This window comes from Carassius auratus, chromosome 46, assembly GCF_003368295.1.
Source record: "Carassius auratus strain Wakin chromosome 46, ASM336829v1, whole genome shotgun sequence".
NCBI classification, from domain to species: Eukaryota; Metazoa; Chordata; class Actinopteri; order Cypriniformes; family Cyprinidae; genus Carassius; species Carassius auratus.
The window spans coordinates 2,364,874-2,392,187 of NC_039288.1; the positions used below are offsets into that span (position 1 = coordinate 2,364,874).

The 27,314-nt window shown below is 37.1% G+C and overlaps 2 protein-coding genes across 2 annotated transcripts in view; one reads left to right on the plus strand and one right to left on the minus strand.

Moving 5' to 3' along the window:
- Positions 1–5,269, plus strand: part of LOC113063855 (AMME syndrome candidate gene 1 protein) — a 28,584-nt gene extending 23,315 nt beyond the window's left edge. The window contains exon 6 of the mRNA XM_026234248.1: positions 1,115–5,269. Within this exon, the coding sequence (XP_026090033.1) occupies positions 1,115–1,229 (115 nt within the window). The 3' untranslated portion in view covers positions 1,230–5,269. The remainder of the gene's footprint in view (positions 1–1,114) is intronic.
- LOC113063856 (transmembrane protein 164-like) lies at positions 4,574–19,741 on the minus strand. The gene is made up of 6 exons (XM_026234249.1): positions 18,773–19,741; positions 14,114–14,163; positions 10,448–10,514; positions 10,260–10,338; positions 8,489–8,589; positions 4,574–6,677 (listed from the first exon to the last, which is right to left on the minus strand). The coding sequence occupies exons 1-6, from the start codon at positions 19,208–19,210 to the stop codon at positions 6,471–6,473; spliced, it is 942 nt and encodes a 313-aa protein (XP_026090034.1). The 5' UTR covers positions 19,211–19,741; the 3' UTR covers positions 4,574–6,470.
- Positions 19,742–27,314: the final 7,573 nt, after the last annotated feature.

Below are 27,314 nucleotides of genomic sequence, written 5' to 3' on the forward strand. Positions count from 1 at the left end.
AGAGCTTGGAGTAGCTAGGACAATTTTTTATATTTAATATTTATAATATTTTAAGTACATTTAGCCTTTTCTTTTTTGGTGATAACAGTCAAAATAAGGCAGACATTCTGCATTTTCCCTGTGCTCTATTTAAATATAACTGATATCACAACAGCCATTGTCTTTGTGTATGGTGGTTTTGTCAAATGAGGTCTTAGTTATAAATCTGGATTTTAGCAGTGCAGAGTAGCAGATTGGAAATGCGGGCATGTAGTCTTTATGGGTTGCGTTGTCTGGCAACCAGTGTTGAGGTAACGCATTACAAGTAATGTGAGTTGCGTTTTCTTTTTTCAAGTAACTATATAACTAAAATAACGCATTAATATTTAATTTACAAGAAGAGTTACTTTTTCTACATTTACTGTGTTTTCCCATTTATTGACTGAATTAATCCCACTCTCAAAAAAATAAAAAGGGTTTAGTATTCATCAAAATAATAAAAACCATGAAATGCAAACTCGGAATATGACGCAAACCTGCAATAATTAAATGTTAAATATCGCAAATGTATATAATCCTATTTTATTAGCTAATGTCTTTGCTGCTGATCTTCGATCCAGTTCAACCATACTAAAAAGCAAAAATGACTTTAGAGAAACTAAAAATTGTGCTTTAATGTTTTTTGTATTGCTGAAGAGCGTTGAATCTTGTTCTCCTGTGTTCTGCTGTACAGACGTCCATTTACTTTTCCTTCAGCCTGAGGTTTATTCATTACACTTTTTGGTGTGAAAGGGCTTATATACTTGCTATGAATATAACTTCTTATATTAAAAACAATCAAGTCCTGCTCATATTTAAAAAGTAACAAGAAAGTTACGCAAAAGTAATGTAACGCATTACTTTCCATAAAAAGTAACTAAGTACCGGAATTAGTTACTTTTTTAGGGAGTAACACAATCGGTAATGCATTAGTTTTAATCGTAACTTTCCCCAACACTACTGACAACAGAAGCAAAAATACAGATTTTTGTTACACAGTTTTACAGCTGTTCACAGGTCTGTTGTGCACAATGCACATTATTTCAAGGGTCTTTCACTGTTGTAACGCTTACCCCTTTTTCCACCATTGTTTTAGGTACCGTAGTGAAAAGATGACCGTGAGCTACGCAGAATACATCGGCCACCGCCAGCATCATCACTACCAGAATGGCATCGGGCACCCTCTCCCTCCGTACAACCATTATTCCTGACAGCGAGCCGCATGACCAGTCACTGGACCTCTCGGCGGACATCTTCCCGGGAGAGCCCGCCCCCTCGTGGTCTAGCTATCTGTACTACTGTACCATTTTATGATGATAGTTTCCGTTGCCATGTCTTCGGTCCGTTGGAGGCATGGCAGCGGGTGGCAAATAAGCATTAGGTGATTATAAAGCGAAAAAATACAATTCATTTCTTTGTATTCATTTAGTTTTTGCAGCGTATATATATATATATAACACAAATATATATATCAGTCCCTTCCCTTTTTTAAGAAAATAAACAAATATTATATATATATATATTTTTTTTTTCCAACAAATTTCCTAAAATCAGGTTTCTCAGTCTGTGGATGGAAATAAGTCATATTAAATGTTGGAGTAGTTATGCTTTTGCTCGGATTTTATGTATGCTCTGCTTTAGTGATCGCTCCAGTTTTTCTCCCTCTTTTATTGTTTCTTATTAGTTTGACTTTTATATCATCTAGGCAGCCACAGGGTTTAAGGGAATCTCGTTCCTCTCTGTGCAGTTCCTCTCGAGTGGCGATTTAGTTTTCTGTTCTTGTTTTATCGTGAGCATTGTTGGGTTTTGCAGTGTGGCTGACGTTAGGAAGTGAAGAACTAGTAAAGTGTTGTTGTTGGGGTTTTTTTTCTCGAACGCTCAGATTATTGAAACCACTATCTTAAATTAGCTTTTGGGTACACCAGAATATTTCCCCCATGATTTAAGTTGATTTAAACTGAACTAACTTAGATAAACAAGCCCTTTTTTGTCTAGTGTTGCTAGGAAAAGTCTCTTATTTAGTTTTTCATGGTGATGTGTTGTATTCGTGTTGTTTGTGAAATTAAAAGTGTAGGTCTGTGCTCCGAGTAAGGGTGTAAATGGATAAAGAGACAGCAGATTCAAGTCGGTTTGTTTTGTATTTCACCTATTTTGTCACACAGAGAGGAAAAGCTTTGTGAGAGAACAAGGTCAAACGACAGGGACAAGCTAAAAAAAAAAGCCATACTTTTTTTTTTTTTAATGCATGCTGTGGCAGCGAGGTTGCTCTGAATAGCTGTTTTTAATTAATTTCCCTCCTGGTCTGTTTACCTGGCTCGGGAATCTTCATTCTCAGGAGGATGCTTCAGAAGACACTTCGTTTAGTTATTAATGATCTGGTAATATGGATGAATATGTCCGTTTCTGTCTCGCCTGGCACCAATGTTTACACCTTCATGTGAACGCGCAGACTTTACTGTGGCTGTAATTGAGAAGATGACTAATTTGATGAATGTTGTCATGTCACACCAGGGAGTTTTTTTTTAAACTATGGTCGTTAAGTGTTTTCATAGTTTTCTCACGGACAATTTATACTCTATTAGACCCCTTTTCAACTCTTGCTCTGTGTTGGTTGGATAAAGCGTTATTTAAATTTTTTTCAAAGACCAGGAGGTAGAGTGAATATCACGTTATATTGTCTGTAGAAGCAGTGGACTCGCTTTTCTGAAAGGAAAATAATGGGGAAATCTGGTTTTGTTTTCATATGCAAAATGTTAAGGGCTTTTTGGGTTCCATCCACAGTCGTTATCCAGCTCACTTAAACCTAAAGAGAAAAAAAACCTGATTTCAGTTGTTTTGCCTTAAAAATGGTTATGATGTGGACCAGCAAATATTGCCCTGAGTGCTCAACTACCTTGAGACCGATTATTTCATAACATGAAGGTTTTGACCAGCGACTTTTGGGCAAAGATGCCTGTTTAACAGTCAAGTGTTTATTACTGCCCAGCCGTGACTGTTTTTCATCTGATTAATCTAAACCCCACCTACCAGGATGTAGGTCAGCTATGAAAAGTGACACATGTTGGTCACACATTGGTTTCTCTGTCTTGAACATCCCTTTAAATATCTGCATTTTTCTTTTTTTTAACCCTGGTATTGTTTTCTAGTTGGACGATCAGGGCCCCGTTTGTTGGTCCATTAAAACAGCACAAACTAAAAAAAAAAAATCAGCTGCAAAATCAACTAAGTCTTTGCATTTGAAATCTGATGTATTGGCCATTGCAATACATTTGTTGCATGAATAAGAAGCCTCTTGTTAAACATGGCATGCTTGTTTCACTGCTATATAGATATAAAAAAAAAAAAGACTAAATAAAATGGTGCTAATCGGACCTCATGTTGGGGGTGGTCGCAGTAAATGTGACTGGTCATGCGGACTCATATCAGACTTTATTATTATCCTCAATATATGCAGATCTGTTTTACAGGTGTTTTTTTTCTACCAGTGTAATCTCCTGCAGGTTTGAAAGGACAAGTAGTGACGAGTCTAACCCCATCTTTCCCCTCATGGCCTGGGGGATTTGGGCATATGCTTAACATCTCATCTCTTATAGATGTGCACATTTACGCAAAATACAATTACCCTGGAGTCTCGCTCTTTGTGAATGTTTGCGTTCATGTACGTTACCGTTTTGAAAGGCGGCTGGCTTAACAAGCTGAACGCTGTTGCCTCCATATGGCCAAAACTACAGCGAAAATGAGGTTCAGTGTGCTGAATTTACGTCTCTAACAACATTTGTTCAAAGATCATCGGTTAGTTCAGTTGCAAGCCATGCTATGTGATGAAAGACACGTTGCTTCTGTCAGATATGTCTGTACATTTTACAGTTGTAAAATGACTGCAACTGGAACAAAGTATTTTCATGATTCCTAGAGTAGATTGAACATGCACTTTGAGGACATCAGCAATCCCAGGCGCATTTGAAGACTGTAGAATCTCTCAATACCCGTCCTACAGTTACATTGCTCAAAGATTGGTTAAAAACCATTTTCTCGCTACCCTGTCTTTGGATTTCTGTTGTTTTTAACACCACAACTGGGATTAGTGTTTGGCGTGTATAGCAAATGCTCATTTTAGGCATGCACGTTGGGTTGTAACACCTGCAAACGAGCTTCGTGCTCGGTTGAACCCATAGTCCTTTGAAAGTTGATTGGTTCATGTTACCTTAGTGTGTTCAACCGAACCAAAGATGCCTCCAGCCATGTCCAAATGCTGCTCTACAGACCTGCCTTCCTGTCCTTCCAAAAACCTTCCCTGCAAGAGAAATGTCTTCTGTTTTCTGTGTATATTTTTTTTTTCTTCTTTTGTACAATTTCTAATGTTTTAGGATTTTAGCTACCTAAGTTCAATGAATTTTCATTGTAGCTGTCTTTGAGACCTTGCACGATGTCAATGACCGTAATACTAGGTTGCACTTTTTATTTTTTTGTTTTCATCATTGTTGTCATTATTATATATTTTTGTAAACAAAGAAAACCCCATAGCGTGCCTCTTAGATTTATGGGTTTCTTAAGGTTTTTTTTTTTTTTTTTCCTAAGACCAGCAGTTATACTTTATACAAAAGATGAGTTAATCCTTATTTTTAAATGCAATTTAAGGAAAAAATAAAAAGCCTCTTTTCTTTACTCTGGACCCAGTAGCTGCACTGGCATACAATCGCACTGATAGATATGGGGGGAAACGTATAACTAATAATAATAATGATGATGATAAAAAAAAAAAAAAAAAAAAAAAGTTAACTACAATAAATTTGTTTGAAAACTTTTGTAAAAAAAAGAAAAGGAAAAAAAGTAAACACAATGACTGTTTTTATATATCAAGTTAATTCTTAAAAAAAATATTTTGGACCTAGTTTCTAAATTATTTTAGTGGTTTTCTATGTTCTGGAGCTTTGAGAAGATGAGTTTTGAACATGCCCTTCGATGACTGACAGCTTGCGGTGTCATTGGGGGCCGGGGTTGCCTGGTGTAGCCCCATATGCCCACCACTTTTTGTTTCTATTTTGATTTTGGATTCTTTCTTCCTTTCAGAACTTGAAATAAAGTAACGACTTGGCAAAAAAAAAAAAAGAAATAAAAAAAAAATATATATATATATATAACTCCCCTGTAGAACTAGATCATTTAACCCCACTGAATTGCTGTTAGTGTGATGAGACCTGAAATGGGCATTTATTATGAATATGGTAGTATGGCTACAAAAAAAAAAAAAGGACAAAAAAAGACAAAATTACAAAAAAACAACACCCTAAAAAAAGTGTTGGGGGGGGGTAGATGGGTTATATGTGGGTATGTGAGCTATGGCTGTGGCAATGATAATGTAGTTTTAAAACATTATTGTTATTACCTTTTAAATCATTTATCCAATAAAAAATTAATTCTGAAAGGATAAGGCATTAGGTGTCTTTGTATTTATTTGTATTCTTTTGACACTTTGTGAAACCAAGACTTCATCAATGACATGTTTGAGAAGACCTTTAATGTAGATAAAAACATATGTACAAAAATGACACCAAGACAGACAGGTTTCCCTTTCAGTCAAGCTACATACATTGAAATGAGAGTGATCCCATAATTCACTAGACTGCTCAAATGACATTTCTTGCATGACCGCAACAGCCGCAAACTGTTCAGCAAATCTTAGTTTCTGACATGCAAACAACCGGGAAAACACGTGATGATCAGAGCAGTTTTGGGATTAGACAAGGGAGCCCCAAGTGTGGTTGGTAATGGAACTTATTTTTCCTTCATTTGACTACATATTGAACTTTTTGTATATACATGTGAGCATAGAAAAACACTATCATTTCCCATGGATAATATGATCAGTAGAGCACGTGAGCTTGATCAAACAGCAGGTGGAATCACTTTAAGCCAACAGAAAATGTTTAGTGGATGTGACTACAGCTAATAACGTCATCTTAAAATTTAGTCGCAACTATTTACATCCCAGTTTCAAAGAAAGAGACTGCTGGGGGCCTGGAAATAGACGTACAGTACCACTACATGTATGCTTTCCACAACAGGTCTACAATATTAACAGAATGTCATTTTGAGACCATCTATTAAAACTGCCTCAACCGCATGCAAGGCATGAGGAAATTCAGCGTTTATAACTGCGCACCAGATGAGTAAAAGGAACTGGGTTGGCCCACTGTTGAATGTAACTAAAGAAGGCAACTTGAGAATAAAAGTTACATCTGTTCTGAGGTCAAAGATTCTTCATTTTGCTAAACTTTAAAATAAAAATATAAAAACAAGGCAAGGTTTATGTTGCTTGAGTCCTTGGAGTTAAAACAGTCTTTAGATATAATGACAACGTCTGAACCAAACAACAAATAGAAAAAAAAGGTACTAATGTTTTTCTAGGAAGCTGGACAAGTTTTGTCCATGTAAGACTCCTGATAAAAAGACTAGTCCAACTTCTTGTTGCGTTGATGTGCTATATCCAGTAAATAGCGGCACATGGGAGCGGTGTGCTGCGAGAGGATGGTCAGAGCCTTGCCGTGCAGTAACGTCAGGGCAGTCTGGTGGCCGGTCGCCCATACTCGGTACCATGGTCCGTAGAAGGGGTCAGAGACCGCAGGGCACAGCATGTTATTCAGATTCACTTCTGTCAACTGGTGGGAAGCAGAAACACAAGACTGAGTTAGCATACATTCACAATAACTAAAGCAAAACATGCATGTGTGAAACAGAATCGTAACACTTCAGGGACCAATTCTCATTAATAACTAGTTGCTTATTAGCATATTAAAGGTTTATTTTTTTAAGCACATATTAATGCCTTATTCTACATGAGCCTATTTAACTATAACTATACCTAAACTTAATAACCGTCTTACTAACTATATAGAAGCAGCAAATTAGAAGTTTGTGAAGGCAAATGTCATGGCAAAATTGGTCCCCAAAAAAGTGTGACCCATAGAACTATATGAACAGCATATATGATTCAAGCGGAGTTTGCTTAGTTACATGCTTAATTATTTTTATGCTACAAGTTATTTATCACACTTTTATGTATAAAAACGTCAAATAGTAGTGAGAAATAACTATAAAAGTAAGCCTGCACCAATGGCAGATGACAGATCGTTCAAATGGTGTCATGTTACTCTGATGCATATTTTATTTAAATGGATGTGCACAAGACTAGTGTATGTGTACATGCAATACTTCCGATTCTGACCATCAGTTTTATTAAATATGCAAGAATGCCTTATTAAAGAATTGCATTTAGACATCAAATAAAACCTCATTTAAGAGTAATGCATGCACTTCAGTGTCTGATTCAACCAGGAACCAACTGATGTTTTTATATCAAGTAATATTTCCAGTCCAGAGATGGTCATTTCAAAATTACTGGTTTGATCATCTTAAAAGAGTCATATCCTCCAAGTGATTAGATAGCTTGGTACTGACAAGCCACAACATAAAAATAAAACAGTCTGATGCATTAAGACACGAACCCCACAAGACATCTGAAAGCGTCCTGTGGTCTCTGGCACCAAGGCATTAGCAGCAGATCTTTAAGTCCTGCAATTTGCAAGGTGGGGCCTCCATGGATTCGTTGGTCCAGTGCATCCCGCAGATGCTCAAGGCAACACCATGAACTCAAACCATTCCTCAACTTTTTTTTGCATTGTGGCTGGTGCATTATACTGCTGAAAGAGGCCAATGCAATGAGGGAACACTATTTCCATTAAGTGGTGTACGTGGTCAGCAACAATTGTTTGGTAGGTGGTGCCCAAGGCTTCTATGCAGAGTATATCTCTGCCTCGGTCAGCCAGTTTTAAGAAAATGGGATTCATCAGACCAGGCTTCTTCCATTACTTCATGGTCCACCTGCTCACTTTCCCATTATAGGTGTTTTCGGTGATGGACAGGGCCACCGTGGGCTCTCAGACGGTCTGTGGATATGCAGCAAACTCTAAAGCACTGTGTTCTGACATCTTTCTATCATGGCCGGCATGAAGGTTTCCAGCAATCTGAGCTACAGTAGCTCTTCGGTGTGATCAGAACAGACACCCCAGAAAACTTGCCTTTTTTCTCAAGTGCAAGTTTATACTTCGCAACTCTTAGGGTAAAAAAGCTCAACAGCGAAATGTAAACTTTAATGAAAACTGAAATTCTAGAAAAACGCAATAGAACATACTACTTACTGTACCACTTTCTAAATTCAACACAATGCAATGAGCTCATGTGACAAAGCAGTGGAATGCTGTAGAATAATGTGTACTCTTTCACTTACATACAGTGGGAAGCATGCAGTGTATACTATGCAGCTATCAGGAAGTAGTAATCAAGCATTCTATTTCTAACATAGTCATAAGCTACCAACTCTTACTATTTCTTCCATATTTCTATGGAAGAAATACAAAGAGCAGTATGCTAGTGTTCTGAATTATTCAGCAGTAGTGTTTGATTGGCATACCATTCCGAGGCCCTGGAGGAACAAAAAGTGGTAGAGGAAGAGGACGCCCGAGGAGAGAAGCGCCCACCACATGTCTCGGAGCGGCTCTGGCTTATACACACCTGACAAATGAGACACATGGCACAGTCTTTAAGAATCTCTTCAAGTCAGAACAGTATATATCTGGACGCTTGATCATTTGTTTTAAAGGAATATTCTGGGTTCAGTAGAGGTTAAGCTACATCTGTTACCACACAGAGTTTCACCTCCTCCTTCAAACAAACAAAATTGTGATTACAGGGAAGCACTAACAATGGGGGCAAGACCACGCACCTGGATAAACATCGCAATAGCATTTCAAAAATATAACCACTAAACTTGAGAATTATAGGGTGAGATGGGATAAGATGGTAACCAAATATAGGTTACCATTAAACAAATACAACTTTATGTTGTTGAGAAAAGTTAAAGTTATGTTATAAAACGTCAGACACAACTGTGAATCGGAATTATTATATATTATTCCCATTAATTACATATGCATCTAAAAAGTATACATTATTCATCATAACCTGTTGATGATTGAGGCAAATCATTTAATCTGAACCTAATCTGTTGCTATTATGATATCCTGTATCTTCTATAGGACTGATTCTTTCGAGACGAAATTCTTCTATTCAACAAAATCTAATGTTTTTGTTAATGATAGCCTTTTATATTTAGCTAAAATGATTCTTTTCATGATTTTACTATAAAAATGCTATTATAACTAAATTCGCAAATGTCTACATTTATACAGCCTAATATATTAAATAGTGCTGTGAAACGATTAATCGGAAGTAATTGCATCCAAAATATTTTTTTTGTTTACACATGTTAATATATGCGCTGTGTACATTTATTCTGTATATATAATTACACACACACACACACATATATATATAAAATGTTATTTTTATATATTAAATATATTCCCCATGTCATGTTAATTTAGCTTTAGACAGAGCGCGCACACACACACACACACACACACACACACACACACATTCAGACAGCCAGTCCATATTTTAATCTTATTATTAACTGTAAAGCAGAAATACATTGCTACGCAATATTGATGTGCGTATGCCCATTACAGATAATGCGCTCAGACATGAAAGCCTGGATCTCGCATTGGTTTCATAAGTATTTCTTTATCAGCTTTCTATGGATATGTTTCTCGTGTCTGTGTGTGAAGTATTTTCAGAGTTTTCTGCTGTTTCTTTATTTTACAAAAGCACAATGTTTTGTTGATATTGCAAGCGCATACAAAGAAAAGTAGACCTTTTACAGTTTTAAATTATTTATTTCTCCGTAATTTGTACAATCAAAAATGGCTGTTGTCAGGAAAACAAGTCATCGTTCAAGTTGCTGTTAAATATCAAATTACTGAAAGTTTCACTTTGTAGTGTTTTTTTTTTTTTAGGTTTGATAGCTTAAAAAATAAACTAAACACAAGAGTAAAGTAATTAAGAATCTAGTGACTTTTTAAATGTAGTAATTAGTAATGTAATCAAACTGCAGTTTCAATGTAGTGATTAGTCATTTGTACAACAGTAACTTTCCCAACACTGCTCATTTCTCTCTGAGCGTCACTGCTGTACTGGCATATACTGAACTCTGGACACGTGAAGTGTCTTTCTGACGTCAACATAACTGTCATTTCGAAAGCTAAAATGTCATCGTGGTGCACATGGATATTGGCAGATATGATGATGCACTACGACAGTTTGACCAAACTTCAGAAACTCACCTCCTTTTCTAAAAAGGTAGACTGGCACAAGATACAGCATGGAGTGCTGAATATAATAGATTTCCTTCTCAAATGGAAGCTGTGATGGGAGAAAAAAAAGCATGTTTAGAGGACAAAACCTATATGTTCTAGGAGTTAGCATGATTTGAACAGAGCGCTTAACTTAATAGTTGTTGGAATATACTCACCAGTCGAGTGTTGACTACTGGGAAGAGAAGCGCTAGAAGGGCTCCATTCAGCATATGGACCTGAAGTCTTTAACATAGAAAACATAGAAAGCTCACAGCAACAGTACATCTAAAACACCTCAGGATCTAAATATCAACTGGGAAGCAAGGAAATGCCATCAAACTGACAGATATCAGAAATATCATTCAAAACCTGAAGCTATTATAGGTCAAAACATCACATACAAATGAAAAAGCCAATAAATTATAATGACTATAACGCAGCAGTATGGATTACGCTCTTTTATGAAATATTGCACCATATAAATCTTGATCTTGGCAACTTTTTTTCATTATTTGGAAGGAGGGACTGATTGTGAGCAGAGCAGGGTCAGAAATTAAAGGGATATTCCACCCCAAAAATGAAAACCTGTTAAAGCTTAGTTCATCTTCGGAACACAATTTAAGATATTTTGGATGAAAACCGGGAGGCTTGTGACTGTCCCATAGACTGCCAAGTAAAATACACCGTCAATGCCCAGAAAAGTATGAAAGATATCATTAGAATAATCCATCTGCCATCAGTGGTTCAACCGTAACATTATGAAATGATGAAAATACTTTTTGTACGCAAAGAAAACAAAAATGATCACTTTATCACTCAAGGGGAAGTCGTGGCTTAATGGTTAGAGAGTCGAACTTGCAATCGAAAGGTTGTGAGTTCAAGTCTCGGGCCGGCAGGAATTGTGGGTGGGGGGAGTGCATGAACAGCTCTCTCTACACCTTCAATACCACGACTTAGGTGCCCTTGAGCAAGGCATCGAACCCCCAACTGCTCCCCGGGCGCCGCAGCATAAATGGCTGCCCACTGCTCCGGGTGTGTGTTCACAGTGTGTGTGTGTGTGTGTTCACTGCTCTGTGTGTGTGCACTTTGGATGGGTTAAATGCAGAGCACGAATTCTGAGTATGGGTCACCATACTTGGCTGAATGTCACTTCACTTTTTTTTTTTTTTTATATATATATTCAACAATTTGTCTCATCACTGTAGCGCCATTTTGGAGAATATTAGCTGAACGCAGGCAGCATATGCTCTTCTGTGTCACACAAGGGTGCACAAAATGGTGCTACGGTGATGTGAGGAGAGACAGAGAGGAATTGGTGAATTAAGTTATCTTCATTTTATCTGCGTGCAATGAATGGGCACAGCTGAAAAATACGGGGTAAGTGACTAATAACAAAATGTTCATTTTGGGGTGGAGTATCCCTTTAATGGGGACATGTGATATGACAAAAATGCCACTAAAATGAACAAAATTTGAAAATGCTGAAAAAGGACTGCCTGCCTGCCAGGTTATGCCTCTCCTCATTCCCAAGTATGGTTACGTTTAGGATTAGAAAATCACGTAGAGGCTTCAATGAGTGGGGTATTCATTTGCCAAGAAGATGCAATTTGGCACAAAACCCCTTTGCTACTCCGGGCTTGATAACAGGCAACTGCGTATGTAGGCAGACGTTCATTCTGATTATGGTCTTGGTTTCTAAATGCTGTTAAGATTCATAACTTCATGTTGTTTGGTTCACAGTGCTAATACTTTACATCCCTTCAGATGTATGAAATAAAAATAAATGGTATTGTCTCCTGTCCATGATGTAAATTTGATGCATTGATAAACTCTTCATTACACAACATTAGGCTGTTGTTTTGTTGGACTATTTAAACAGGAACAGTTTTTATCAAATAAGTTTTGTTCATATTAGCATAGGTTCATTTTACTTTGTACAGAGCCTATGCACACCGTAGGACCGGAGCCCGCAGTGTTCTGTTCCAACCCTGCTCCATCACACATACCACGTCTTATTCAAATAAGCCTGAAGGACTTGATGAGCTGGATCAGGTGTGTTTAAGGTTGAAGTTAAACTCTGCAGGGCACACCAAGCTAACGTCATACAACTCGCGGGGACGATAGCAGACAGTGTTGTCGCCTGATGTCTGCTTGAATGCACCACACAAACTACAGCCGACTGCAAACTAGCGTTATGTGCCTGCGTGTCTGTATCAGCAGCTTTCAATAGTCTTTATTCATCATTCAAAAGGAGAAACCGAAATAAGGATATACGAGATATATGCAGATACACAAACAAAGCAGCGCTTGCTTACAATTTTGAATATCAGTTATGTTGATAACTTTCTTCATGTTAAGCGACTTAAAAAAGCGGTGTATTGAAATGTTTGGGTAAGATTAGGGAACATTAGAACAGCCTTCTGTCTGTGCAGTCTTGATTTACGAGCTCATTTCCATCACTTTTGCTTTAATTCTCACGCACCGACTCATTTGCTGAGCTGAACAGCCAATCAGAGTTAAGTAATATTACTACATTTTAAAGCAATATTATATTTTTTTCAGTTACATTCATTTTTTACATTTCCAGTTGGATTTTAGTTCAAACTTTTTTCTGAAACACATTAGGAACATGAAGAGCATCTCTGGTGTTGAATTCAAGTTAGTTCTAATATGCAGGTTTAAAACAGGCATCACTGTGCTCAAAGCTAACCTCATTAGCTCATAACTGATTAGTTCACTTCCAGAATCAAAAATTTACTCGCGCCCATGTCATCCAAAATGTTCATGTGTTTTCTTTCTTGAGTCGCAAAAGAAATGTAAATAAAACAAGGATTCAAGCTTGTGTGATTCATTTGGAAACAAATCATTTTATAATATGATGAATCTAGAACTCTGGGGTTGTTAATAGTTTATTGCCATCTGGTGACATGTCTCACATCCAAGACATTAAAAGCTCCTGTGAGGAATTTAGCATCACCATGTCATTACACTGAAAAGTCAAAACAGGGACATTAACACCGCTCTGTTCAAATACCAAAGGCTTTACCAAAGAGCTGATGTGACATCAGCTGAGTATATATCATAGCAATTGCTCACCATGTGGTATAATATTAATTATCAAGTCACGTTTATTTTACATATCACTTTACAGTATACTGATTGCTTTAAAATAGCTTTACATCATGCCCTAAGTAGATAGGATTGTGTTAAAATTCCAATGACAAGCAACACTTAGATCTTCTGCTCTATCTACTGCCCAGATAGTAATGACAACAACAATGATTCATGCATCTTGTTATTATGCGTCATTATGTTTCATTTCAATGTGATCAGGCTTTTGTGGACAGCAAACAGATGCCTTTTGCCTTCAAATAAAACAATGAATCCAGAATACTTATTTATTCAACAATCTTCTAATGTCAAGGTGAAATTCTTGGCTGGTGGCCCATGATATAGGAAGGAATTATCTGATCTTAAGCTGCTGTTAATATTAAAATTATTATTTATAAAGTCTAAAATCATCACACTTTTGAGGTTGTTAATGTACCCCCAGCCATATTGTCAAATTAAATATTACTTGTAATGCGTTACCCCAACATATTAAAAGCTGATTAGAATCCTAAGCATTCACAGAAAAAGATGTTGAAAGGCTATTTTAGGAAGAGTGTGGTGATATGCACAGGTTTGCATTCTTCATATGCTGGAGAGGCCAAACTCTACACTAATTACTTTCACTAGACTTAAATTGCATGAGAAGACAAAGACTATCAAATATATATATATATATATACAAAATTACACAGTGCTCTGCAGTGCAACCTGGGCTGTTACCGAGTACTTACCTAAAAATAACCATGGCAGTTTTACAGGGGGGACATGCAAGCAGGAAGATCTGCAAAAGAGAGAGTGATAAAGCTCAATAACAATGACTCTTTGGACAAAGCAGCTAAGCTAGTAATGCAAACAACTTGACATGAGCATGAGTAAATGCCAGAAATTTCACAAAATCAACAAGAGGATAGCAATTCCAAATAATAAATTAACTGAACAAAAGAGACTTCTGCAAAGAGAAGAGTACTCATGCAAGCCATTAGAGCTGCTGTTAATGAGTGTATCTTTGATATATCGGAGGTGCATAAATTGAATCTTTTGGCCAAGGGCCATGCTGTGCATATCTTATCAGAACAAGTTCATCACATTTTCAGTGGCTGAGTGTTAATCAAACATTCAGCTACTGAAAAGTGGAGATCTGGAGATAACGTGACACCATTTCACACCAGCTCAGCGTTGCATGGAGAACTACCTAAAACAACTTGTGTAACAGTTTTATTATTGCAAAAATAACCTGTATACACCTATATATATTCTTATTTAATGCAAAAACACCAGTTTAACAATACCATCCAAGTAAACTTAAAATTACAGCTCTAAAAACGGAGCAATCTTTCTGAATAAAGTGTTTCACATATTAAAATACATTTCAATGTTTCAAATTTGTTGAGACATTTGTTTATGAGAAAACTATTTTTTTGGTTCTGATCTGAGTCAGAATGTCCCATGTGGTCTATTCTCTCAGTAAGGACGGCCACAAGCCATATCTAATCTAGGGTTAATGAGATCACACATTGACATCATTTAATATCTGTTTGGAGGGTAGCCAGGATATGAAGAGCAGTCTGGGAGCAAGGCACAAAGAGTAACTGCTAGCCGTTCAACTGGTTGATTTGACCGCTAATGTATCGAAAAATGAAAAAAAAAAATCATTCAGTCTACCCCTAAAATAATGATAAAAAAAGATGTCTATGCAACTATCTCCCTCAGAAATCATAAACGACACTGCACGGGTAATTTTAAAGCAATATTACCATTTTAAAACTATGAAAAGTCCTTTCTGCTGGTTAAATGAATTGAAAAATAATAACAAAATAAAAATCATGGTCATGATTTTCTCATCCTCTTGTTGTTTTTGTTTTTTTTAATCCATCTTTCCTGGCACACACACAAAAGAAATGTATGTGCATGCTCTTTTCCATACAACTAAAGTGAATAGAGAGCTATTGATAACTTTCTCATGAACTGACTGAAGTTATTATTCACTCCTAGCCTTCTAAAACATCATCCATGTTTTCACACGATCATCTCACGTTTGGTAAGTGATCATGGCCTTGACATTTAGATTGCTTTGAGGAGGAACTATTGCAACAATATGTCGGCAGGAAGACGTTCTTACGTTAAAAACATGTTTGGTATTGCTACAGTATAATGTTTTGTTACATTCTGTATGCACTGAAGGATTTGAAAAGCATGTTAATTTCCTCACATCTCCCTGTGTATTTTTGTGATTATTGGTTTTGCCAATTGTTTGTGTGTGAGATCCATTGAGCCTGTTGAGAATTCCCCACTATCATGTAATATGGACTAATATTTACCAAATGATAAGCCTGTGACCTTGTTCAAATACTGTATGACTTGCACACATAAGTTTATTGACATAAGTAGAACCATCGAGTTATTATGGTGTACCGTGCTTGAGAACACATGCTGAGTTTGCATATTTGATGCCTGGCAAAAGACGGGCATTCTGGAGCTGGACTCCGCAAATGAAGCAAGGATTTATCTATTTCCTAATTTTATGGGAAAGCCTCACCTAGAAAAGCTGGACAATAAAACGAAGAAATGCTTATGCCTGAGTAAGCTAGGCAATATATCAAATATCGTACCTGATTTAGAAGGTGATATGAAATAAAGCAACGCTGGTGATTTCATGCTGCTACTTATTTTACTTCAGCTTGATTTGTAAAGTGCATTATGCAACAGAGATCGTTTCAAAACAGCGTTTAGGGAAGCAATAGAAAAGTGATGCAAACTTTGTCAAATCAAAATTCTGCTGTAAAGCAGCTCTAAAGTAACAATAGTGTTTTAGCCGGTTGAAACATGAAGGCAGTAGCCAGTAACAGATCACTGGCCATGAACGTGCAAACAGGTCTGAGAATATCAAGACAGAGAGATGTTCCAAAGGTTTTATTATTATATATAATATTATTATTACAGAGTTCTGTCAAAGATTTATGTTACTGTTCATATTAATAGTCTTACTGTATTGGTGAAGTTAACTGTAACAAAACTAGGTCATTACTGCGCTTAAACAGCATTTATTGATCTAGGTCAGGGGTGGGCAACCTCAGACCACTTTCCTTCAGAGTTCAGCTGGGTTGGATCAAATCTCTGCATCTCTGCAGGAAAGTGGCCTCGAAGGAACAAGTCTGCCCATCACTGAACTAGGTCAAGGGAACCTTTTTTTTGTTTTGTTTTTTGTCAACCGAAACTGTTAGAAGTAAAATATTATTTACTTGTACCCCCTGATATCAAATTCATCTCTGGCACATGTTGCGATTTGAACTGATGTTACATTTAATTCATATGAAACACAAGAGCAAAGACTCTTCTGCTGGTGGAAAGGTCCTCTGGATGTTCATGCCAGGTTTCACGCTTCACAAAACCACTACAAGCTCCAATACACCGTCTTAAATTCTTCACTTTCCAACATTCAATCTCTTAAGCTGTAAATATGCAGAATCCTCCAGCTTTTGTTTTGGCAGAATATGCTATAAACTTCTGTCAACAAATATATATAAAAAAAGTAATCAAATCAACCTAACAAGCATGTCATATGAATGTACACAGATTATTTGAAGAATGCTGGAAACCACACAGTTGACAGTGAATACCATAGTGTCCATACTATAGTCAACTATTTGGTGACCAACATTCTTCAAAATACTGTTTCTTCTTCTGTGCTTGACGACTCATTCAGGTTGGAACTACTTGAGGGCGAGGAAATGAACGATTAAAATCACCCCCCTCATTCCAGTAAAAATGTACATCAGTTTAAACAGCTGCAAAGAAAAGCGGCACAAAAGTATGACAACTCTTCCTCATTTTTAGAACTTATCTTTCTCTCATTTCCTTCCTATGTTTTGAGGGCCAGATAACTGTAAGAGAAGAACTGCAAATGAGAACGAATTCAGAATTGCACCCATGTGTGTTATGCCATGTAAGAACATATTAGGAAGTTGTGGCCTAATTTGGGAAGTCGTGGCCTAATGGTTAGAGAGTCGTACTGGCAATCGAAAGGTTGTGAGTTGGAGTCTCGGGCCGGACGGAATTGTGGGTGGGGGTAGTGCATGTACAGCTCTCTCTCCACCTTCAATACCATGACTTAGGTGCCCTTGAGCAAGGCACCGAACCCCCAACTGCTCACCGGGCACCGCAGCATAAATGGTAGCCCACTGCTCTGGGTGTGTGTTCACTGCTCTGTGTGTGTGTGTGTGTGTGCACTTTGGATGGGTTAAATGCGGAGCACGAATTTTGAGTATGGGTCACCATACTTGGCTGAATGTCACTTCACTTCTTAAATTAGTGATGCATGCAATAACATCCAAAGCTTGGAAACGAAACAAAATGCATAGCCTCAAAAACCCTCACTACTTCTCATTTCTAGTTTACTAGTTTACCCAAAGCACTTGACTACTGCACACTTACACAATCTGAAGTTGAATGTTTTGTTCATGGGATTTTGAACCTCCAGCTCATATCATCTGCAACAAAAGCAGAACCACACCTGCCCAACAGGCTACTTTTTATGATTTTTAGGGATGCACCGGTTGACAGGCCATAAATCGGAACCGGTTTTTGGTCTTTTTTCGGGCGATTTTTCCGAAAGTGCGCCCCGTGCACAGACTACATTGTAATCATTCACTATGCCATTTGTGTGGAAGTATTTTCAACGTGTTTCTTTTATCCAATAAAAAAAATTTTGGTTAATGATTCACATTTCTATTTTTTAACTTGAGACAATAGTTATTTATTTTTCATTGGCTCAAGTAAAAAAAATCTAGATTTGAATCATTACCTTAATTTATTTTTTTATTATTGGATGAATGAAACACTTTGCATCTTTGTTTTATTCGCACCAACATTATTTGATTTTAAAAAGATTTAACAATGTATTTATATAGCATACTTTTATTTAGTCTCACTGGTAAAGACATTTTTTAAATTTAAAAACTAAAATGCTGATGCTGAATGTGTGTTGATTTTGTTGTTTGGATTGTAGAACTATGCAGTTATTGATTTTAATTTCACATGGTCACTGTTAATCTTTTAATTTAAGGCCAGTTCTCTGTAGTTTCAACCCAATTCAAAAACAGAAGCTAAATGCTGATGTCTGTACCATCTATATTTGTATTAAATGTAGGCTACTTACTGTGCAGATACCGCCGTTAATTTCAGATGCTTACGGTTATTGTTTTCAATTGCCAAAAGCCAGTTTAGCTTATTAAATACCAAATAAACTTCTTCTTTATACACACTTTCTTGTTTGTTGTTTAAAGATAAATAAAAAAAATCGGAAATCGGCCAGTTTGCTTGAAAGAAAATGGAATCGGCCATGGAAAATCATGATCGTGCATCCCTAATGATTTTATCATAAATATACTTACTTGCACCATTGTGACCACATGACATGGATTGAGGAGGTAGATGACAGTCTTTGTGGCAAACTTAAACCCAACCTCAACTCCAAAAGTCATGCACAGAGCCACAAGCAGTAGGTTCTTGCCCCAGGTGTCTTCTTTACTCCTCCTGCCATCTTTCCCCACATCTCTGACCTCTTTAGGGACATTGATCTTTTTGATAGCCACCACCACTTCCAGGATAGAAAATAACACAATGATCAGAGTCTCAAACAGTCTCTGTCGTGGAGAGAGGAAAGCGGCGCACTCGGGGCCTCCATTGCCCTCAAACATGGGGTCCACCCCTCCATACATCCAGTCCAGCAGACTGTAGATGTTATACCGAGACATGTTCCTCTGCTCGTATTGGAAAAGGTACGAACAAGACGGAATAAAAGACAGGACACCGACCTCCTGGCGAAACATTAACGTCAAATCTGGCTTCGGTGAACGAATGATGAAATGATCGAAGAGGTGGATAGCCTCTGCCGATTGATCAGATCCCCATCCTTAACGTGAAAGACACCTGTGGGAGAGAACTACCGACAATATGATGCGATCTAGGTTATTTTTAACAGATGATCGTCAGGGCAAGTTGTATCCGCGTTTAAAAACGTGACGCCTTTATTAGAAAGTGATTATCAGCTAAGACAAGAGTCCAGAATATTCCTCGCCAGAGCGGATCATTACATAAAAGCTTCAAAGAGAGACCCTCGATCAGCGCCGAGAGGCCGTAGATACACAAACACAACTGCGAAACGCGACTGCGACCGGAGAGATGTAGCTGGCGGCTACAATGTATCATCCGTGAACTGTTTCATCAGAAGGCGCGGTGTTTCCTGGTCCATGTGGCGGATCAAAGACCTCTTCACCATAGAAACGCCGCCCTGTTCACGCGGGACCCCAAATACACCCACACGGCCACGCGCATGCGCGGTCACTTCCTTCTGAGTGTACTTATGTCCGCTCCGCTCGTTTCCAGGAAAAGGACCGGGTGAGCTCGTGGGCCCCGCCTGCGCGTTCACAAGTATGTCCTAGTTAACTCTCTCACTGCCGGCGGAGCTGTTTCGTAAGTGATAACCAATGCAGGAACACCCTTCTCAACTATAGGCCTACCACACACACACACACACACACACACACACACGTTTGTTTTTATGAAAAGTGTGTTCCTACCATAGGCGTAATGCTTTTTATACTGTACAAACTGTATATTCTATGGCCCTACACCAACCCTACACCTAACTCTAACTCTCACAGGAAACATTGTGCATTTTACTTTCTCAAAAAAAAAAAAAAAAAAAAAACTCATTCTTTATGATTTATACGCGTTTTGAAAAATGAGGACATGGGTTATGTCCTCAGAAGTCACCCTCTCCTTGTAATACCTTTGTCATGCCCATGTCATTATACAGAGTTGTGTACTGATATGTCACAAAACATGCACACACACACACACACACACAAGCACATAGTTATATTAGGTCCAGAAAACAGGCCACTGCCCAGTCCAGAAAAGAGATTTAGATGGGTAAAACATTACTTCCTGATGAATCATATCAACAAAATAGTTATTTAAAGAAGCTAAAGGCACTGAAACCCAGACACTTGGTGGAATTATTTGTATCCTTCTTAAAGTTCTATTTCATCATTCATCCCAAAAAATATAAATAATAATGTAATAATCACTTACCCTCAATATATAAATTTTTTCGCTGGTTGAACTGGTATTATTGATTTGTGTATATTTTATTTTACCGTTAATTATCTCACCGAGATGTGAATCTCTTCTACCATGGAGACCTGGCCGAAATGGCAGCACAGAAAGTTTCAGACAAACAGATTACAAACACATAAAACCAATTCATATTTAAAGATGGGAGTGATTTAACACATTGCATCATGCTATCAGTTAAAACACAGATCAGACATAGTTCCTTAAGCTGCATAGTTGCATAAACGCCGAACGCTTTCATAAAAGACGACTTTACTTTGTTAAATGTATGAGAAATGCAGCTTTAACCCATTCCTTTAATGTTAGACGTGTTTGGGGCGTTTTACAAAGAAGAATCCTAATAAAGTCATGATTCATTGTTTCAAAAGCGACCTCTCGTGGTTACTGTAGTAACGACACTTCAGTCAAATATTTAGTCTTTTTTTTCTTTCTTTATTAATTTAATTTGATTTATATTTATTTTGATAAAACGTTTTTTTTTTCAAGGAATAAAATAAACATATGAATCCAAATCCAAGATTTGAATCAGGATTCAGGTTGCTTTTTACGGTGTTTATCACCAAGACAACAGTCCGAGTTGAACACACTTCTCGTGTATCCTGCTTGTAGCAAATGAAAATATCATGTATCTGAAGCTGTAATGAAATATTGAGCAACAGTGTGTATTATATATTTATTGTTTTAAATGCTGCTTACTTATTCATAAGAACCCAAGTAGAGGATACATACACAGTTACTTGTTTGGTTGATATAATCCTTAGGTGTGGAAATGTATAATTTCCTTTTCATTATCTTTTTTTTTTCTTTAAAATTTAATGTGAAGATAACTAAAATAAGTGTATTTTAAAAATGAGTCTTTGGAGAGTGAGTGCAGGCACACAGGCTTACGCTGGTAACTCATCAGTGGACTTCCCTTGTCAGTATTGGCTATATTTTTTACATTTATCTCATGCACACTTATTCAAGTTTTTATATGAATGAATGAAGGGAACTGACTGTCTTCAGAAAACTTTCCAAGGCAATTTCATTTTATCTGATAAAGTAGTGTTTATGAGCGCAGCGCTGCTTTGTTTACGGCCGTTAACTGAGAAACCATTATATTTCTAAACTTCCAAAAGCACTTCCTGCTTGCAGAGAATCAACGTGCATTTTCAATAATCCCGTCTGCAGGTTTTGTTCAGACCAATGTGAAAATCCACCCAAATTACCCTGTTTTAAATTAATATTATAATTTATGCTTCTGACTTTTCTTATACTTGACTCTTTTCTTAAAAAAAAAAAAAAAGTTTAAAGGCTCAATTGTGAGGTTTATTATTTTATCAATTATCAGTTTTTGTGAAAACTGTAAATCAATTGCTATTTTGTGGTGTCATTATAACATGTACATGAAAAATGCATCATTATGCAGAAGCAAGCATCACAACAAAAAAGGCTAAGTTTGTAAATGTGTGTAAATACATAGGGCCTCATTCATATATTTCCCTGGGGCCCCTTAATCACTAAATCTGCCTTTGACTATTCTTATCTATATACAACTACCACTGTTATTCACTAGAGCCAACGGTGCAGAACATACCAAAAAAACAACAACAACTAAAGCTGACCGATACTGCCCCGACAGACGACCGTCATCTTGGTGTCTCCCGTCTTAAACCTGCCCTATATACTCCAACTGATTCAATTTCTACTTGCATAAACACAAAAAAAGATGGCTTAAAGGGGGGGTGAAATGCTATTTCATGCATACTGAGTTTTTTACACTGTTAAAGAGTTGGATTCCCATGCTAAACATGGACAAAGTTTCAAAAATTAAGTTGTACGTTTGAAGGAGTATTTCTGTTCCAAAAATACTCCTTCCGGTTTGTCACAAGTTTCGGAAAGTTTTTTTTCGAGTATGGCTCTGTGTGACGTTAGATGGAGCGGAATTTCCTTATATGGGTCATAAGGCACTTCTGCCGGAAGAGCGCGCGCTCCCGTATAGCAGAGCACTGAGAGGCTGAGCACAGACAATCACTGATCTGATCAGAGCGAGAGCGTCGAGAAATGTCACAAAAGAAGTGTGTTTTTGGTTGCCAGTGCAAGACAACCCTGCACAGATTACCAAAAGAGAAACAGCATTAAGGGACCAGTGGATGGAGTTTATTTTTACAGAGCATCAACGGAGTTGTGCAAGTGTTTGTGTTTGTTCCCTGCATTTCGAAGATGCTTGTTTTACAAACAAGGCCCAGTTTGACGACGGATTTGCACTTCGTTTATTTCTTAAGGATAATGCAGTCCCAATGAAAAAGGGTCACGATCGTGTGTTGGAACCACAGGCGGTGAGTTAAACTGCTTCAAATATCTCTGCCTCCTTGTTAGTGCGTCCGCCTCCCATCGGAGACCCGGGTTCGAGCCCCGCTCGGAGCGAGTCCTTGCTGCTGCTGCTCTCGTTCAGTTTCAGCCTTCACAGCTGTCACAGCTTCCAAACGCTGTCAACGCAACTGGCGCTCGTGATTCTTTAGCTCCGCCCACACGTGACGCCTCCAGCCGGTCGTGTTTTTCCAGGAAAAATCGGTACAGACTATCTTTCTCTTATGAATATAATAAAACTAAATACTTTTTGGAGTAATGAAGGATGCAGTACTACTCTATAGGTAGTCAAGATTAACATGATATTGAGTGAAAACGAGCATTTCACCCCCCCTTTAATTCTAACTTCCTAAAACTAAACATGGACAAAACTGAGACCATTATAGCCCAATCAATAACTAATAAAATTATTCATGACTTCACCTGCAATATTTTATTAGCCTCAAAGATGCCGAAACACTGAGACATGTATTTGTCTCTCCTTACGTCTTGACTATTGCAATGTTCGTTTCATTGGTCGCTCCGGGTTTGAATAATTGAGAAGGACCTTAAACTGAATCCTACCTGTTGCAAAATTGCCAGTGACTTCCTATAAAACAGTTTTTTTTTTTTCAGTGTAAACTCCAAAACCAGTGTTTCATGGCAAACATGTTGGAGATCGATTGGATATAAGGTGGTTGAGTCATAAAATGATAACACCATTACACTTTAATTTTGTTGTCTAATGTGATAAACCATGGTGGCATCCAACATCGCATTTGCTGAAGTGCATAACCAGTTCCAGATAACCAGTTGACCGTCGTTTTAATCTTTTCAAGACAAACCATGGCTTTGTCTGATTCGGAAAAAAATGCTGCCTTCAGAGAACGCATCCAAGGAAAGCATGTCCGAATCCAATGTCAGCTTGATCGATCATCGTTCATCTGATCGATTTCTGAAGCCAGCACAGATGTGTCTATGACATCCCACAATCCCGTGCAATCCTAGTTCATGACAGTTGAGCTAAAAAATAAAAACGCTGTTGCAGTTGGTGATCAGTGTAAGTGGTTTTTCACCAATTTTTTTCCACTTTAAGAAGTTATTTCCAGCAAATTATTGAAGTTATTATTTATTTATACTTTATTAAATATTTACTTAGTTATCACCAACGCTCTCTCTGTTTCGTTGTAGATCTTTAGTGTGTTTGTAATAAATGTCAAACAAGATTTTAACACTATTACAGGTTTTATTTATTCATTTATTTGTTTTAGTGCTATTTCCACATGAAAGGTGTCTTTTGCCAAGTAAGACATGTTCCTGGATCATAATCTTCTGATGATCTTGGATCAACTTTATTTCCTAAAATACAAACTCAACCCCCTGCCCCTAAACCTAACCCTATACTCATCATTTATTCTTAAAATCAGTGGGAAATGATAGCTGATAAACAAGGGTGTAGAAGCACCTAATTCTGATTGTAAGCCTAAAACAGATATTTCCTGAAAAGTTATATCTCGGTTCTGATTGGTTGATTAGAATGTTGTTCCAGGATCAACAAGGATGTTGATACATGAACATGTTGTACTTGATGAAATCACGCACACCTCGAAGGGTTTTTGAGCCAGGTGGATATTGAATGCAGCTTCTGAAAGACAGAAAATAGCAGAATATTATTTTCTATATTTAATACAATCACACCGCATGATTAAAACATTCAGTGTATCATAGCATCAGCTGCTAAATTCAGATGTGCGTTCACTGGCAGCTGCTGAGCCAGATACAGATGTGTTTATACCGCACTGCACATTATAACCAATCACACGCGATGCTATTGATCGCAATGACCAATCAGAGGTGTTCTGATGAGTCATCGCTGAAATGCCGGTGTTTTCTTCACGCGCTTGCTGACTGAATACCTCTTTCTGGTGAATTCTCACGTCAGAAAAAACTAAGCGCAAATATTTGTACGAATCTGTAAGATGTCGATTTCACAGTGTAAACTGCTTCAGTGATTTTACTGGGAGTTTTTAAGAGTGCTTGAACTTGGCTGTCAGTGAAAATGTTCTTTGTTTTCTTTCTGTGCATTGAAAGTGTTATATTTAGTAATTTAACTTATTATGTTTTAGTCACTTTGACTCTCCCATGTTAAATTCACATTTCAGTCCACATACTTTTAGATTAATTTCAAAGCACTTTACTACTTTTAAAAAACAGCAAGCAAGCGAGTACATTGTAAACTGTGGGAGGTCAGTTACTTCAACAGTAAATATGACCAGCATTGAGTTTACTGGAATTAGGCTTCTCTTGGGTGGGGAGAATACTGTGTTACTGTTTTTTTATTTCTTTCTTCTTGTAGATTCATTGAAACCACAACCCTGCCCCTGAGCTGGGGAAGTCTGGGGGGAGACGGTTGCCCACCGCATTGCTGTAGATTTGTGATTTTGTTGGTTTTAACCTATTCTGTCAATGACTATACCACCAATGCATACATGCTAAAGAAAAGAAAAGACACTCTAAGAAGTCTGTCAAGAGTCTTGATTTTCAAAAATGTCAATATTACTGCTTAGATTTAAACTTTTTCTTATTAAATTTTATTCTGACTCACAGAATGCCTTTCAGTTCTACGAGTCTTTTCTGATCCCATAAAAATCACATTTACATTTAAATACAATTTTCTGTGACTTCTTTTATGACACTGTATATTTTTGTACATGCACATAGTGTTTAAACACACTGGAAATGAATAGACAGCTCGTCAGTTTATGGTGATGAGCTGTTTACTCACAAAAGTCAGCGTACTGAAGTCGTTTTTCTTGCCTGCACCCAAAATCACGTACTTTCCTATTGAATAGTGGGTGGAAACAGTATGTGTGAAGAGCAGAATTCTTAGTATTTGCTAAACAGTAGGGGAAATATACCCGGACGACTTACTAATAACTACTTTTTAGATGTTATAGACTTTTAGATGTGAAGTGCAGCACATCCGATGGACTTTATTATCCCATGAGGCCACAAGAGAGAATAATGACAACATAATGAAAGTAGTTTGTCTGGACTATATTACAAACATCCATCCTATATAGAACATAACATAAGCTGGGTATAATTTCTTATTTAAAAATAAATCCCCACTCAGAGAGTTTGCAGTTTGGCGCCTGTATAAATGCAGGTGCACCATTTGTCTAGCTTTTATTTATTTATTGTGGTTCCTTGCCATGATTGCATCTTGTTCGCTGTAGGCGACTAACGGACCGAAGAATTGTGGAATAACGTTCTGACAGAAAGCTGGTCAATATGACCGAAATCTATGATGACATGGTAATGCATACAGTATTACAAAATAGTAATCCAATCAGTAATCTGCTTTGAGTATTGTGAAATGTGTTACCAAAATAAACCTTACTTGAAGCCTGTCCAGGCAACATCAAAGACAACATGCAAATAAACAAAAAAGGCCCCGCCTTCACGTTGGGGTGGTGATGAACACTGCACTGATTTCCTGTACGCCATACTCACAAACTTTGCTTTGACTTCCTGTATGCCACACTCCTTCTTTTAGATGGCAAGGAACTTTATGATTCACCAAAATGTTTATGCAAATAGAACCCTTTCGGGGACGGTTAGGGTTAGACTTTTTTAGCCGAATGATTGCATCAGTGCAGAACCCACAGAAGGTCAAATAAGTACAGAATGATGAGATATAGAATGATGTAATGGTCTCACACAAGACATATACATTTGACCCCAGATTGAGTTGTTTCCCATGCTTTCCTTTACCTTCAGTATGAGACAGAATCGAAAGTGCTTTTCATCATCAAACACATTCGATACAAAAATTGACTTTAACTTAAGGATGGGTTTTATCTCTATTCTGTTATCTCAATTAGCAGTTACAAGAAAATACAAATTAGGCAAGAAAAATAGGAGTCTGACAATGAGATATGAATCAATTTTATACCAATATTTGATTATTATTATTATTATACATTTATTTTGTATTTATTTAATATGATACAATTCTTGTAGTTTCGATAAAAGTATCATATGAAAATTTTTATTTAATTAAAAAGAGAATGTATTAAATTTCAGTTAGTTTGTTCATTCATAATTACTTTTGTAAATTTGTTTTATTTAATGCTACAATTTTCTTCTTTTGATAAAGTCAGCACATAACACAGTTAATCGTATTTAAAAAGAAAATCTTTAATTTCAGTTTGTTTATTCATAGTTTTTTTGTGCATTTATTTTCTTATTTAATATGATACAATTCTTGTCTTCTTTCGATAAAACTATCATATGAAAATAGTTTATTGTATTTATAAAGAGAATGTCTTTCATGTCAATTCGTTTGGTTATTCAGAATTATTTTTGTACATTTTTTATTTATTTAATATGCTACAATTATTGCCTTCTTTTGATAACATTATCATAGAAAAATAGTTTATTGTATTTAAAAAGAGAATGTCT

What these genes read in the sequence shown, in the direction of transcription:
- LOC113063856 (XM_026234249.1), bottom strand. Translation starts at nt 19,210, where the DNA reads ATGTTTCGCCAGGAGGTCGGTGTCCTGTCTTTTATTCCGTCTTGTTCG. An exon ending in CAGTAGTCAACACTCGACTG is followed by an intron (nt 10,339 to 10,447) that starts GTGAGTATATTC and finishes CTCCCATCACAG; the next exon opens with CTTCCATTTGAGAAGGAAAT. An exon ending in TCCTCCAGGGCCTCGGAATG is followed by an intron (nt 6,678 to 8,488) that starts GTATGCCAATCA and finishes GCTTCCCACCAG; the next exon opens with TTGACAGAAGTGAATCTGAA.